Source organism: Myotis yumanensis, unplaced genomic scaffold, assembly GCF_028538775.1.
Source record: "Myotis yumanensis isolate MYYU_CA2020_CCGP unplaced genomic scaffold, mMyoYum1.0.hap1 SCAF_8, whole genome shotgun sequence".
Lineage (NCBI taxonomy): Eukaryota > Metazoa > Chordata > Mammalia > Chiroptera > Vespertilionidae > Myotis > Myotis yumanensis.
The window spans coordinates 55,222,139-55,238,118 of NW_027223759.1; the positions used below are offsets into that span (position 1 = coordinate 55,222,139).

The following is a 15,980-nucleotide window of genomic DNA, read 5'->3' on the forward strand; positions in this document are numbered from 1 at the left end:
TGTACCTTACACATTCCACTCCTTACCTTCCAATGTTCTGATAATTGATTACTGAAATACAGGACATACTGATCCTATGGCTCTGATAACAGCCACCACAATGTATCTTATCAAGCCAGGGAACTATTTGCTACCTTTCCCACATAGACTCTACGCTCCTACTTTGTTCTTTAGACTCTATCCCCTTTCATGGCTGTCCTTAATATTAATTTTATCCATGTCTTACCTTATATAAAATATTTAAATTGGTGACATTCATAGAATTGTTTATTTTGAGCAACATCCCTTAGGGATGGTGCATGAAAATCCCAAACTGATCCCATTGTATCTTCTCACTCTCATGTACATACAGCATATAGAAATGTTATAGCTGCTGTTAATTATAGAGTATATTAGGGAATCTATAATCAGAGTGTAGAGAGTTGTTATCAGCTAGATTTGAAGGTTGTGTATTAAAATCATAAAAAAAATACATGTGCCATTTGTATCTGACATGCACTGACCATCTAGTCACGCCAATGAACTTGCGATTGAAGTGTGCTGTTAGGTCACTGCATTTTAAGTTTAAATGGATACTGAATAAAGATCCTTGCTACTGTCATACATAGCTTTTATGTAATAGGTAGAACTACATATAATTGCTTTTTTATAATTTTAAAATGATAGAATATTTGCAATTTTATGTTTTAATCTAATGGAAGACTATAGAATCTCAGAAAAGGAATTTTTAATACTTGTAGCATGTTCTAAATCTTCCCTCAAAATTATATATTAAAAGTTTCTTATCTTTAAGGAAAAAGAAATGAGAAGACAACAAGCTGTTCTTCTGAAGCATCAGGTCTGTATACATATTTTTATATACTTGTTGAAATGTACATTTTATCATTTTTCTTAAATCTATTTTGAAAAAAATCTTCAAAATATTTTCTTAAATATTTCCAATATAATTCCTGCTTAAGTTTTTCCTTCATCTTACAGTTTATTGCCTTGCTTTGGTATTGGTGTCTTTTGGGGGGTTAAAAAATTGGTTTCGTGACTCTGTGATTTCTGTTTCATAATGTTGTGCCAACTCTTTCTACCAGGAGTTGGAGAGGCATAGACTAGATATGGTATGGGTATGTTTATTTTTGTACATCTAACACCGCATTGTGATTTGGTTGTGATATATGGTTGTCATAGCAATGCATAAAGTGTAGCACTGGCTGCTGTCATATTACATACTGCTGCATGGCTTTACAGCACAGTGCATTGCATACATCTGCTTGTCTGTCTATCAAGAAGTGTGATCCATCTCCAAGATTTTTAATTGAATTGTGCAAGCCTTATATAAGGTTGCTGTCTAAAAATTTACTTACTGATGTCACAGTGAAAGTTAGGTCACTATACAATTTGAGACAATTATGACCCATATTCTCCCATCATTCTAGACACAAAACTGCCATTGAATACAATGGGAATTTTGAGTTAGGTTGATGAGAGAATATGAAATATAATCTGGTTTTATAGACAAATTTTAGAATTAATTTTAGAAATATCCCTTTAATGGGACCAGATAGATTTGAACAAAAAAAAGATTAAATATTATAACTCTGATTTTTTTTATTCTAAAGAAAATGAGATTGTCAAAGTAAGCCAGTGCTTACCTTATTTTTATATTGTGCATTTTAGATTCCACTTACTAGCCCCTGGTGCAGCTTTTGTGGCTTTAAATAGCGCATCAAGTGGCAGACATCAGTAAATAGGATTATCCCATTTCATTGGTGTCAGTGTATGAACCATGACTAGTTTAAATTGGTATAAAGGCTTTTAAAAAAACTTTAGTTTGTTGATGGCTTATTGGACGTACAAAATGATAGTATACTTGAAATAAAAATAATTCTGAAATCATGACGTTAAAGTGATTATAAATCACTTTCTGCCTGATCTAAAAATTTAAGAACAACACAACCTCTAGTTTAATTGGCTATAGTACATATTTGTGGTTTTTCTAATAGCAGATGTAAGGTAACTGACCTGTTCCAGCCAACCATTATGCTTTTTGTTCTGCCAGCTTTTGAAGGAGCATCTGACCATAAGTAAATCTTGTATGCTTCTGTTTACACTGTCTCCATGTTCATTGCTTTACCTTTTTGCTTTTGATTGTTCTTGTATTTGCTTTCTAAACCTGAACTAAAACATGCACAGACTGGCCATTCTTGTCTTATATTTAGTATTTACTGTGACTTGTCTATAAATGCTAAACATGCTATACTGAGTTTTTTTTGTTGTTGTTGTTCTGTTTTGTTTTCCATTTGAAAATCCACCTGTGAAAATTAGCAATCATTGAGTTATTTTCCTAATTTTATCTGGCCTAATAGGAACGAGAGAGAAGGCGACAGCATATGATGCTTATGAAAGCTATGGAAGCTCGTAAGAAAGCAGAAGTAAGTATATGTTTCTAGAAAAATAGTACTTTGTTATAAATTAGTGTTTTTTTCCCAAAAGCATTGGCTCTTCTAAATATAAATTTTTCAGAGTTTGGGTTTGCCACGATTAACTGGTTTTCATAAGCAAACCAAAGATTAGGAATAGTAACTAAGTGTTAGAACATTAAAAGAGTGCAAAGAAGATTCCAATGTATGTGTTAATGTTTTGTACTGAGATTTTAAGTATCTTTTTTTAATGTAGAGAATGACATTCATTCAGATAAAAGTAGCTATTTTTTACTGTAATCAGTTTCACAAAATTAATATTACGGCATGCCTAGACAAGTTCTGTGTGTCCTAATTCAAACGCTAGTCATTCCAACTATGGACTTCTGCTCTCCAAATTATTGTTAACATCCTACGGATAAAATTAAAATAGACTTTTTTTTAAACAGATACTTCAGAATAAGAAAACTATTAAAATAAGTCAAAATGAGCTTATTTTGAATTTAATAGAAATCAGTTAAAGGTTATAATATATGTTACAAAGGAATACATTCTGCATTTAAACAGTTGGACATTATAACTAGAGCTTTGGAGTGTGAGGGACTCAGATTCCCATCCTGGTTCTGAAATAACTGGCTTTACCTTTTCAGGCTTTTCTTTCCTTTCTTTCTTTCTCCCTTTCTCCCTTCCTTCCTTCCTTCCTTCCTCTCTCTCTTTCCTTCTTTTTTTCTTTTTAAATATGTTTTTATTGATTTCAGAAAGGAATGAAGACGGGGAGAGAGAGAGAAACATCAACGATGAGAGAGAATCATTGATCGGCTGCCTCATGCACAGCCCATACTAGGAATCAAACCCTCAACCTGGGTATGTGCCCTGACTGAGAATCAAACCATGACCTCAGCCACTGAGCCAAATCATCCAGGCCAGGCTATTTCTTTTTAAAAATTGAGATGATGATAGCTGCTTCCTAGGATTGTAAGATTATCAAGTGCTATAAGCATTAGCAAGTTAGAATTAATGGGGTCTTCCTTTCAAGATGGTGGCATAGTTAAACACAATACTCCCATCTTCCCACAACCACATCAAAATTATAACTGAACTGCAGAGTGACCATCATTCAGAACTGTGTGAAATCTGGCCAAGTGGACTTCCTACAACTAAAAATATAAAGAAGCCACATTGATACTGCTTAGAGGGGCAGAGATGCTAAATGGGCTGGTCCCACCTACATGTGGCATATCTCAGCTGCAGAGGTCACCACTGATAAGCAAGAGATCCCAGCACCACACCCAGCCCCTGCCCAGGGTTCTAGTGCAGGGAAGAGAAGTCCCTATAACTTCTGGCTGTAAAAAGCAGGGATAGTGGCTCAATGAGACAGAGGGTTTCTGGAGTCCTGGGTATTCCTCTTAAAGGGCCTGCAGACACTTATTCTGAGTTTCAGCACTGGGGCAGAGCTCGGCAGGCTTCAGGGACTTATGGGAGGAACTGAACTTTCTGGCATCAGGGCAAGAGCTGGAGGGGCAGCCTCTCTCAGACAGAGTGCTGGAAAAGCCCACTGTCCTTTTCTGAGCTCTTCCCCTACAGAGCCAATAGGCAGGAGCCATATCTGAGTCTCCATCAATCTGGAGCTGCCCTGGTGATTCCCTGAGACCCCACCCCACCAACTTGCAGGCCCATCCAAGCTGTTTCTAGTGGCATTTCCATATGAATGGCCTGTCTTGGCTCATACTTCAGATTTTCCTGAAGTCTGTTAAACAAGTAGCATCTGGCCTTGGCATGCCCTTGCTCCATACCTGTTGCTTAGTAGCCCCAGACCTTGTTTTGGGGCTAATGGCAGCCGGCCTTGGTTTGCAGTTGGGCACCTCCAAGCCCAACATGAGTAGCAGCCATCTACAGATCTCTCTGTAGCTCATGCCAGTGGTCCATGGCAGAACATGAGCAACTGACTTTGGCCTGCACTTCCTGGGAGCCCTTAGAGCCAGTACACCTGGTGGATAGCTTCAACCTCCTCCACAATGGACCCACTCAAAAGATGGCTCAGTGGTCACCAGAGCCCCACTGAAGCAAGTCTTGCTTCATGGCATGGGGCCCTGCACAGCTGATCCTCCATTGTGGTCATAGCTAATCCTGCAGCCTATAGGCCTAGGAGTAAATCCCTCCCATTGACTTGCCAACAACAATCAAGGCTCAACTACAACAGGAGGGTGTACACAGCCCACAAGGGGGACACACCTGGAGTGCCCAGCTGGGGTGATTGGGGAGGCTATGCCACTGGCCCCTACAGAACGCCTACTACATTAGGCTACTCTACCAAGCCTGGGAGATGTAGCATGCCATTGGTATGGAAAAGCCACTGGAAACAACTTGGGTGGCTCTGAAATTTGGGTGGGGTGGGGTCTCAGGGAATCACCAGGATAGGGAAAACAGTGTGGGCCAGGTTGATGGAGTCTCAGAAATCATGCCCGCCTGCCAGCTCTGTGAGGTGAGGGCTCATCAATGGTCTCTGTCAGCACTTCTGTCTGGGAGAAAACTGCCCCCTCAGCTCTTGCCTCAATGCCAGACAATTCAGTGCCTCCCAGTCTGCCTCCTACCAATTTTATTTTGGCCTTCATTCCTCTACACCCCCATGCCCAGTTTTCTAGATGAGATGTAGAAATTCTTGAAGTAAATATAGATTCTTGGAATATAAGTCATTTATAATAAACAACTTTTTATCATCTTAATCATAATAACGTAATTCTCTGTACCAAAATATTACTAATGTCTTAGTTAAGAAGTCATTTAAATTTCATTTTAGAGTTGAAACACTGATAGCAAATGTATTAAGTTTAGAATATCCTAAACAGCCCTAAATATATAGGGTAAACATTTTGGAATCAGTTTTTTACTCACATAAAAATATTATTTGGGACTCTGAAAGCATAAATGAAAGTATTTCTAGAAGTCTATAGCATAATAACAAATAGATGAAATAACATTTACTCTGTGTTAGAATTATAGAAGTTTAAAACCCGAACAATGAATGTGGTAGAATGACCTGTTATTTTACAACTCATCAGATTGCAAAACAGGCCATTTCTAAGAGACCATGTTGCAAAGATGCCTATGTCTTTTGCATTTTACGATTCTCCTGGGTCTCTTAGGTGTTTATTCTGGGCATAATAAGGAGAATACATTTCTTTTGACAGCAACTTGTACTTAAAATTTCAAACACATAAATATAATTTAAGAGATACAGGTTTACCTCAGGGTCCTGGAAGAATAAAAGTGTAAATAAGATTGCTAATAAAACCCATTTACAGAAGGCAAATATAAAGAATACAAATGATATCCTTTTATGGTCACATATTGAGTATGAGTAGATCAGGGCAGTTTTTCTTTAAAAAGAGCCTATTTTTATATCTAAAATAGTATATTATGAAAATTAAGTTTAAACAAATGAAAAAGTTATGAATCATGATTCATAAATATATTTTGTTTTATTTATATTATAAATTATCTTATTTATATTATAATTTATAGTTATATAATAATATTTTAAAATAATAAAACCTACCAATTATCATCACATTTTTTTTAATATACACCAAAATATTACACAAAAGTCTGTACTTATTTTGTTTAAACATCTTTAAATCTGGTAGAATAGTTACTGTCATACAAATGACTCCTAAATTAAAATTAAAATTGTCGTAATTCTTGAGTAAGATAATTATACTTAAATTGTTAACAGTTCTTCCAAAAACCTACTTTCTTATATACCATTTAACTTTTTATTGTATACTTCATATAAAATATTTTTACATTTGTTTTTTAAAAATATACAAGTAAAAGTACAATATACAAGTATGTCATATAAGTACATTTACTATGTTTTTAACTGAAAAAATGTGTTTACTAAAATAAAACTGTCTACATGTGCAATTGTACTTTATATTTTGATTTTCCCTGAGTAATGATTAATATAAATATTGGATTATAAAGTATTCTCATGATTGAATCATTGTGGAGGGAGGTGTTACATATTTTTGCTTTCAAATTGTTTCTTACATGACTTCTAAAACTTCAACTACTCTCTTCTGTTTTATGGTTTTGTCTCCTAAAGTGCTGACACTCATCCTGTGATAGATGCATATTTTAACAACCTTTTGTAGTTTATTGATCCTTGGGGAGACATACAGAAGACTCTGATACAATCACTATGGTTGTTTATTCAGTTAATATGTGTAAAGTGATTATAAATGTGTGACTGGTACAGTTTTAAGTTTTATAAAAGAAACAGGAGGTTTTGAGCTACTTGTCATGTTGTTTAAACCAACCTAAGTTTCTGGTTATTAGCAATAATAAAAACAGGTTTTTTTTTAAATAATTTTATTGATTTTTTATAGAGAGGAAGGGAGAGGGATAGAGAGTTAGAAACATCGATGAGAGAGAAACATCTATCAGCTGCCTCCTGCACACCTCCTACTGGGGATGTGCCCGCAACCAAGGTACATGCCCTTGACCGGAATCGAACCTGGGACCCTTCAGTCCCCAGGCCGACGCTCTATCCAGTGAGCCAAACCAGCTAGGGCAAAACAGGTTTATTTTATATAATTTGAATTATACTTGGAAGTAAACCTGTTTTATTTATGAGGCTAAAGATTATTCGTTCTCATATTATGTTATGGAAATATTTATAAACTTATGATATGCTAATGACATTTAAAATTAATACAATAGTTATAAGATAATTTATTTTTTAAGATATACTTTAAAATTTTTTAAATTGCAATTTGTAGATTTTAATTTTAATCCTCAGTCAAGGAAATGCCCTTTGATTTTAGAGAGACGGGAGGGAAGTGTAGCAGAGGGAGAAAGAAACATCAATGTGAGAGAGAAACATCCATCAGTTAGTTGGCTGCCTTCTGGTACACTCTCTCACCGGGGATTAAACCCACAACTTTTTGGTGTATGGGACAATGTTCCAACCTACTGAGACACACTGGCCAGGGTGAAGATAACTTACATGTCTAAATAGTCTTATTACTTGTGGATTTATATAAAGGAAAACTGTAGAAATTAGATTTCTAAATTAGAGAACCAATAAAATTTGGAATTATTTTTAGTGAAAAATATATTGAGTTAATACTAAAAAAAAGAGAGATCAGTGTAATGTACACAAAGAAACATAGAAGCAGTGTTTGTATTATCATCTTTGATGGATATGGGGAAGTTTCTTAGAACAGTTTCACATGTTATAGGAGATCTTTAATTAACAAGGTGAAAGCAGATTATTTTTTTAATCTCATAATTCTTTAAGCATTTGTCCTATTTTTTTTTTTATAATCTAATGATTAAATGTCTAAATGTATTAAGGTATAAAATCAAGGCTTACCCATTGGCCAATTCAGAATTTTTAGTTGGCTCGGCCTAAGTATCATATGGCCTTAACTTTAGAGTGAAGTTTGTCCTTGTAATAGTTGCCAACGGAATAATATATAGCTAGGGCTATTAGGAAATAATAGGAGGCAGAATATGAAACCAAGATATACCCATAATGGACATTACACTAGTTACATCTTGTGCATGTTAAGTAATAATGAGGAAATAGACAAGTACATACAGGAATGTTTTGCTAGTATTCACTTAGATGCAAGTTTATGTAAAAGATTTGGTGAAAGTTTGGATTGTCAGTAAGAACATATGTCTAGTTACTGCTTAAATATTTATACTGTAAAGTTTTCTCTCTCTGATATGATAAAAAGCATCAATATTCTTTTGTTTTTCCCACAGTATCTAATTTAATGCTGTACACACAACAGTAGTTTAAAAATTATTTTAAATACTTAGTTGATGACAGATCTGTAAGTTCCATTTAACAGAGGAACACAATTTAAATTGAGAGAGTAACTGGTAAAACTATCTAATCCTATTCACAAGTCTATAGTTACCAGGTATAACAAGTTCTTGAGAATTAAATTTTACTTATGGTATTTTCTCAAACATTCTGATAAAAGATTATTTACGATATATGTTGTTATAGTGTGTTTTTGCAGTTCCTTGAAAGTTAAACTTTAAAGACAAACACCTAGAGTAAAAGAAAATATTTTCTTTTTTTCTTCATTTTATTTTATTCTACTGTACTCTACTCTATACTATTCTATTCTATTCTAATTATCTCCCCTATACCTCTTCCACCTCCACCCACCAACCTCCCCCCTGCAATCACCACACGTTTTCTGTGTCTATGAGTTCTTTCTCTTTTTTGCTCATAAAAGAGAATTATATACAGAAAACATAATGATGTGCTCATTCTTTCATGACTTTGTTTATCCTCACATTGTTTTCTTAGCACTTTTAGCTGCCACTTTAAGTTATTCATTCAACTAAATTTTTCTTATCACCCACTATATACTTGGCTCTAATCAAGGCACTGGCAATATAAAGGTAAAAAAGGTAGAAAAGATTCCTGTCCTCATAGATCTTACTATGTGGGTAGAGAAAGACCATAAACAAGTATAAAATAAATTAGATGATAAAATGGAGTGCCAGTGGGGCATAAAAAAAGGCAAAATTAGTTGTTCTGGGAAGGCCTCTTTGACAAGTTAACATTTGATCTATCAATGAACAACAAATAAGAAACACAAAGACCATTTGTTTAGAAATAATAAAAAGACAAAAATGACTGGAATATAGTACACAAGGGATAAATTATAAGTTGAAGTTGGCATGGTAGACAGAAATCAGAGCATATGGGACTATAGTGTGGGAGTGAGGACTTTGGACTTTATTATGATTGCAATGAGAAGCCATTGGATAGTGTTAAGATGTAATCTGGTTTACTTTCTGAAATGATGACTCTGGGTATTCTGTGGAGAATGCACAGGAGTGCTGAGGAAAGCAAAAATGAAAGCAGGGAGCCAGCTTCTTTAGGTTATTTTGCTTTAAGTTATTTCTTTATGTAATATTTATGTTTTATGTTTCATATTTTGGTATGGTTGCCTGACATTTCTTTTCTAATACTTATACCTTGTGTGGCAGCCCTATCAAGAACTTGTATTGCTCCAATATAGGCAGGTTAATTTTCATTTAATTCCTTCTTTCTTTATCTAATACTTCTTTTTATACTTCTAAGTATTTCAGATTCAAGGGTGCATATTCTATATGCTATTCATGTTTGTGTGTGTTTTTCTGAGGACAGAGGTAGCTAGGAAAAGGAGAGCTGTACCTGGTTTCTCATATCTCTTTCCAAGTTTTATTGTAAATATTGTAGCTGATTCACTCTTTATCTAGTCAAGAGGGGGGTAGGGCACACCTGAAATGCCCAGCTCAGCTGACAGGGAGGCTATGCCATTGGACACTATAAGGCATCTATTACATTAGGCCCCTGTACCAAGCCCTGGAAACTTAGCAGCTCTACTTAACACATAGAAACAGGGAGGCTGCCAGAATAGGAGACAAAGAAACATGTCCCAAATGAAAGAACACAACAAGGCAACAGAAAAAAATAACTGAACAAAATGGTGACACCCAATCTACTAGATGCAAACTTCAAAACACTGGTTATAAGGATGCTCAATGAACTTAGGGGAAGATTAGATGAACTTAGTAAGAACTTCAACAGCATAAAAAAAAAGGACATGGCAACCATAAAACAAAACAGTCAGAAATGAAGTTTACACTAACTGAAATAAAGAGTAATTTACAGTAATGTAGATGAAGCCAAGAATCAAATTTATAAATATCTAATTCCTAAATATTGCCTTAATATTATTATTAAATGTATAGAACTCCATTTTTTGATGCAAAGTTTGTGTATAACTGAAAATAGAAGACATCCATTATGTTTGTCCCACCCAAGTGTCTGCATGAATGAGTAACCCAGAAATTTAGAGGCAGTATAAAATTGCACATTTTAACCTGAGCATATTGTAGAAAAAGGCTCTCATTACCTGGCCCTGGCTCTGTATCATAATATTTAGCAACTGTTCAATCTGCAGCCCACGCTGCAGTCTTGAAACTGGGAGCAAATTCTCAAACACACTGTGTTTTCTCAGCCCTCTGCCCGGAATATTCTCTCTGCTCCTCCCTGAGTTCCCCTTAATGTGGCTCCCCCAGCAGTCAGTGTGCTCTTTCCAGTGGTCGAAATGGAGTTAAGATATGGACAAAAATGCTAATACAGTACAGGAAGCAATGAAAATTTTTAAATGTTAAAAACAATAAGACATTAACATTATAGGGGAGAATTATGAGAATTAAGAAGAAATTGGTAATAGGAATGAGGTGGTAGAGTTTAATTAAGGTTTATGTATGCAAGATGGGAATAATGACCTTTCTGATTGGAGTGCACCAATATAAGGAGGCAAGGGGACAAGAGGTGTTCATCAGGAATAGCAAACAGTTTCATGAAATTGACAGACTATAAAAGATAATTTCGAAAAGAATAGAGTCGTGAATTCCAAAGTAAGGAGTTGGACTTTATTTTGATAAACATAAAGAAAATGGAAAGATTTTTAAATCAAGAAGAGACATTATCAGCCTTATGAATGTAAGCTCATCATTAATATGTCAGATGTGTGAGGTAGGTTAGAATTGCCTAATGATTCTCCTGTTAATTGCCTGATGATTCTCCTCTAAATACGAATAGTATTTGAGGTGTGACAATAAAGGAATGACACAGATATTATTATATTAACTCTCTTGACTTTTCCCCATAAAATGTCATCTCTGCAACAAGGGAGAAAGGATGATTATTTCTATGTTGTTGCCATTACCTAAAACATTTTTTGAAAGTTTTTAGAATTGCCTTCAGAACCCATTTTGCATTCTCGGCGTGTTGTTTATAGTGGAAAATAGCATTTTATTTCATCACAGGTGCTATCTTAAAACTAGCTAGTTCACTTTGAAAGAACTGCTTTTGCAAATCCAAACATGTTGCTTCCACTTTCCTGCTGTAAATCCTCCTTGCTTCCTGGAGCTACACAGAAATTTGTGTGAATGCTAGTTAACTTTATGCTATAAATTTTAGTTGCCCATGTATATTTTATATATCTGTATTTATTAATAAGTAATTTATTCTCATATTATAACCTAAGAAAAGATTGAATAAATTTTGCATAATGGAGTAATCTGGGTTGAATCTAGTATTTATATTTTATATTTATACAGTCATATGGTTATTTTGGAATTCAGTGGGTGAGTACACTGAAAAACAATGTAATTGTTTCTGTGCATTTCCAAGTCTATTCCTAAGTCTCCTAAGAAGATTCCGTTCATGGGAATAATAACTTTGATCACTTTTTAAATTTTAACTAGAGGTTTTCAAACACATACAATGATTAAAGAGAATATATGGACATGGTTTTCTTTTTAAGGAAAAAGAACGGTTGAAGCAAGAAAAACGTGATGAGAAAAGATTAAATAAAGAGCGTAAACTAGAGCAACGAAGATTAGAATTAGAAATTGCAAAGGAACTAAAGAAACCTAATGAAGACATGTGCTTAGCAGATCAAAAGGTAATTTATTATGTAAACCATTTTATTAATAAATTTAATTTTTCCCGTGTTCTTACTATATATATATATATATATATATATATATATATATATATAATTTATTTGTTTATTTATTTATTTATTTATTTTAATTGATCTCAGAGAGGAAGGGGAGGGAGAGAGAGATAGAAACATCAATGATGAGAATCATTGATTGATTGATTGGCCGCCTCCTGCACACACCCTACTGGGGACTGAGTCTACAACCCCAGGTATGTGCCTTGACCAGGAATCAAACTGTGACCACCTGGTTCATAGGTCAATGCTCAACTACTGAGCCTTTCGTTTTTAACTAGAGCCATGGGATTCCAAGTGTAAGTCAATCTGCCTCTCCTGGATGAGCACCAGTAAACCTCTCTGGAGCTGTGTGCTGATTATGGCAGTTCTTAATGTATAAGTAAAGTACTGCAAACCTTTTTAATTTAAGTAGAAATGCTGCAGAAATCTACAAAGAGGGATTGTAAGAGGTGATAGGATTTCTGTGTTTCTATTTGGTATTTAGGCATTCAGGTAAGAAAGATCTAACTTTTCCCCACATCCCATTGATCCTTAAATTAGGATTTATAATCTACTAGAGGCCTGGTGCACGGATTCATGCACATTGAAAGGAAATTAATTAGAAGGTGGCCGGTGGGGCAGGACTAGGCGAGATGGGCTGGACACACCCTGGAGCCAACCTCCTGCGGTCCCTCCCTGGCTGGCCGCAGCTGGGGCAGCGCCAGGGCTCAAAGGGTGTCTGCGGAGTGAGCGGGGGTCCCTCTAGCAGGTGGAGTCCCTCAGCCTGGCCTGTAGGGATCGGGCCAAAACTGGCAGTCCAACATCCCCTGAGGTGTCCTGGAGTGCAAGAGGGCACTCTGAAAAGTTGTGTCGTTTGGCAGCTCCTGCGTTGAGCTGGTGGTTAGTGCGCGTCATACCTACCGGCCGGTCAGCCAGTTGGCCGGTCGCTTAGCCTTTTATATATATATAGATAACTTCCTTCAATGCTTTAGTTATGATAGCTAACTTATAGTGAGTATGTTTACTACATGCTGGGCACTGTGCTAAGTGCTTTATATGAATTCACACCACAATCCTATGGAGCTGCTATTTATGCCCATTTATAGATGAGAAAAGTTAGATTCAGAGAGGTTAAGGAACTTTCCCAAGATTACACAGCTAATAGATGGCAACTTGAATTCAAGCCCCAGTTTGTGCAGCTCCAGAGTCCATATTATTTATCATCTTGAAAGCCCAGAAAGACATCCAACCAAAGTACCTCATGTGTGTCTTCTCTCCCATCTTGTAATGTTGCTGAAGTACACAAAAGGAGAAATTTAGAAAGAGCAAAATAATCTAGGTTACTGGCATGATTATGCACACTTAAGAGTAGAAATCAATTATGTTTGACTATGGATAAAAAGATGGTATTTCTAGATAATTATATCAATACTGCATATCATCTCTTTTAACACTGTTTCAGTAATATATTATTACTAGAGACCCGATGCATGAAATTCATGCAAGGGGCTCAGCCCTTGCAGCCACCATGGCTTGCCTCAGCCCTCCCAGCCCCGGTGTCATCCAGAAGGACATCCAGAAGGTCATTTGGCTGTCTGGTCTAATTAGCATATTACGCTTTTATTAGTATAGATATTTGATCAATAGCATCTATATTATATGCCATATTTATCTGGTATACAAATAATGATCGTCTCTTTTCTGAAATGCTTAAAGCAAATGTTTAATACTGGGTAATTTATCTTTATTAATATTCTATTTATTTACTTAGAATAAATAGTTTTAAATAAAAATGAAAGTAAACATACTAATTTTAGTCCATTGAATGTATAAAATTTCCTAAGCACAGAGTGAATATATAGGTTTGTTAACACATTTAATAAGCGCAGAGTGAGCAATTGTTTTGATCCTAAATGGGTTTTATTTTCTTGCACGTTTTTATTTAAATCTATATGCACTATATCAAATATATAAGTCCACTTTAAACTTAACTTTATTCGCTTTGTTATATACATTTTTAGAACCATATAGATATGTGTATATCTGATATAGTTTAGGATAAAAGAAAACTCAGAATTGAATGGTCTTCAGATGGAATAAAAGATATGTATAGTATCAGTCAGTTCTGTGTTTTCACACAATATTAGTAGAAAAAGTCTTTAGATAGTTATTTAAGTACGTGCAGGGTGGAGGAACACTTTTGAACAAGCACCAATGTAGATAAATAGAAACACAAGTCACTTTTTTCCCCAATCAAATTTTAAAGTATTGTTATTATATCCAATTCATGGGCAAAAATGTTTTTAATTTAGACTACCCATACATTTTTAAATGTGCATGACCACTGGCACCATATTTAGTCATTAAAATGTTAATATGTGAGCATACTTGAGAAGTAGCAGAAGGGGCAGGTTTCCAATTTTGGTACTGAAACTCGATACAGTATTAATATTTCACTACATACAAGAAACCTAAAGACTTGGTTGCAGTATAAAGCAGTTCTTGATAGGGTCATGGGCTTTGGTCATGTGGACATAATAATTTATCACCACTTATTAGCCAAAGATGTTACCAGTCTTTCCACCCATACAACCCACAGATACACACTGTTCATGTGACTTTTAAATCAGTTGCCATCATTAGAATAGATCAATGCACGTGCCCTACTGAGTATGTCTTTGGTATTTTTGAAATATTTATTTTTTTACATTAAGTTTATTTAGGTGACATGGGTTTCAGGTGTACAATTCTATAATACATCATAAATGTATTGTATTGTATGTTTACCACCCCAATTCATCTCCTCCCAGCACCATTTATCTCCCCTATACCCTTTTTGACTTTTCTCCACCCTTCTCCCCCCTCTCTCTCTTTTTATGTTAATTCTCACCTAAGGATATTTTCCCATTGATTTTTTTTAAGAGAGTGGAAGGGAGGGGGAGAGACAGAGAGAGAGAAACATAGATGTGAGAGAGACATGTTGATTGGTTGTCTCCCACACATGCCCCGGCCAGGGCCGGGTACGTGCCCTTGACCAGAATCAAACCTGGGACACTTCAGTCCTGGGGCCAAGGCTCTATCCACTGAGCCAAACTGGCTAGGGCCCCCCTCCCCTCTCTTAATCACCATGATGTTTTCTATGTATATGGAAATGTTCATTTCTTAATGTCTAAATTTTGATCCAGTTATATAACCCATGTTTTGTCAGTATGTAAGTTAATTAAAAATTCGTGTTCCCTTTTGCAGAGATCTAAATTTATATTGTATCCGGCCGAAATGTATTGATGGTTACTTGAATTCAGCATCCTAAGCTTAGTACCCTGGGGTTGCAGCAATGCACCCAGGGAACTTATAGTCCAGAGGGCATAAACCACTGGAGCAATGCAAGAGAAAGAGAGATAGCACCTTACTTTATTTCAGAAGATAGCAAATCATGGCTTTTAAAATTTATTTTATTTTACTTTCTTTTCAGCCTTTGCCAGAGTTGCCTCGTATTCCAGGACTTGTTCTCTCTGGAAGTACATTTTCAGACTGTCTCATGGTGGTGCAGTTCTTACGAAACTTTGGTAAAGTTTTGGGCTTTGATGTGAATATTGATGTTCCAAACCTGAGTGTTCTTCAAGAGGGATTGCTAAATATAGGGGACAGCATGGGTGAAGTACAAGACTTGCTTGTGAGGCTCCTCTCAGCTGCTGTATGTGATCCAGGTCTAATTACGGGATACAAGGTAAAAAAATAAAACAAAATATAAAAGTGTTTTTTTTTAATTTGTACTATCAGTGCATTGATAGCTGCCTGTAGCATATTAGCAGATGATTGTATAGACTGATCCAATTATTTTTTTACATATTGTTAAATGTAGATTTGCTTCAGGTTACAGTTGGTTTCCTTAAGCCTAAGAAATGGAGTTCATTCCCAAATTACTCTTTTTTCCTCTAACTTTCCGCAAAAAACAAATTGACTTAAGGAAAGTTATATTCAGCAAAACAGAACGCATAATTCATAAAGCAATTAGGACTTATGTGCACCTACTGGA

At 35.5% G+C, this 15,980-nt stretch overlaps 1 protein-coding gene across 21 annotated transcripts in view; it reads left to right on the forward strand.

The window, feature by feature from the left end:
• BAZ2B (bromodomain adjacent to zinc finger domain 2B) overlaps positions 1 to 15,980 on the forward strand; it is a 252,927-nt gene that overhangs the window by 198,198 nt on the left and 38,749 nt on the right. For 9 of the 21 annotated variants that reach the window (XM_070422897.1, XM_070422903.1, XM_070422902.1 and 6 more), the window contains 5 exons: positions 794 to 838; positions 1,083 to 1,115; positions 2,358 to 2,423; positions 11,768 to 11,908; positions 15,417 to 15,671. In XM_070422897.1, coding sequence (XP_070278998.1) covers positions 794 to 838; positions 1,083 to 1,115; positions 2,358 to 2,423; positions 11,768 to 11,908; positions 15,417 to 15,671 — 540 coding nt within the window. The remainder of the gene's footprint in view (positions 1 to 793; positions 839 to 1,082; positions 1,116 to 2,357; positions 2,424 to 11,767; positions 11,909 to 15,416; positions 15,672 to 15,980) is intronic. The other 12 variants (XM_070422899.1, XM_070422904.1, XM_070422912.1 and 9 more) reach the window with 2 other exon arrangements.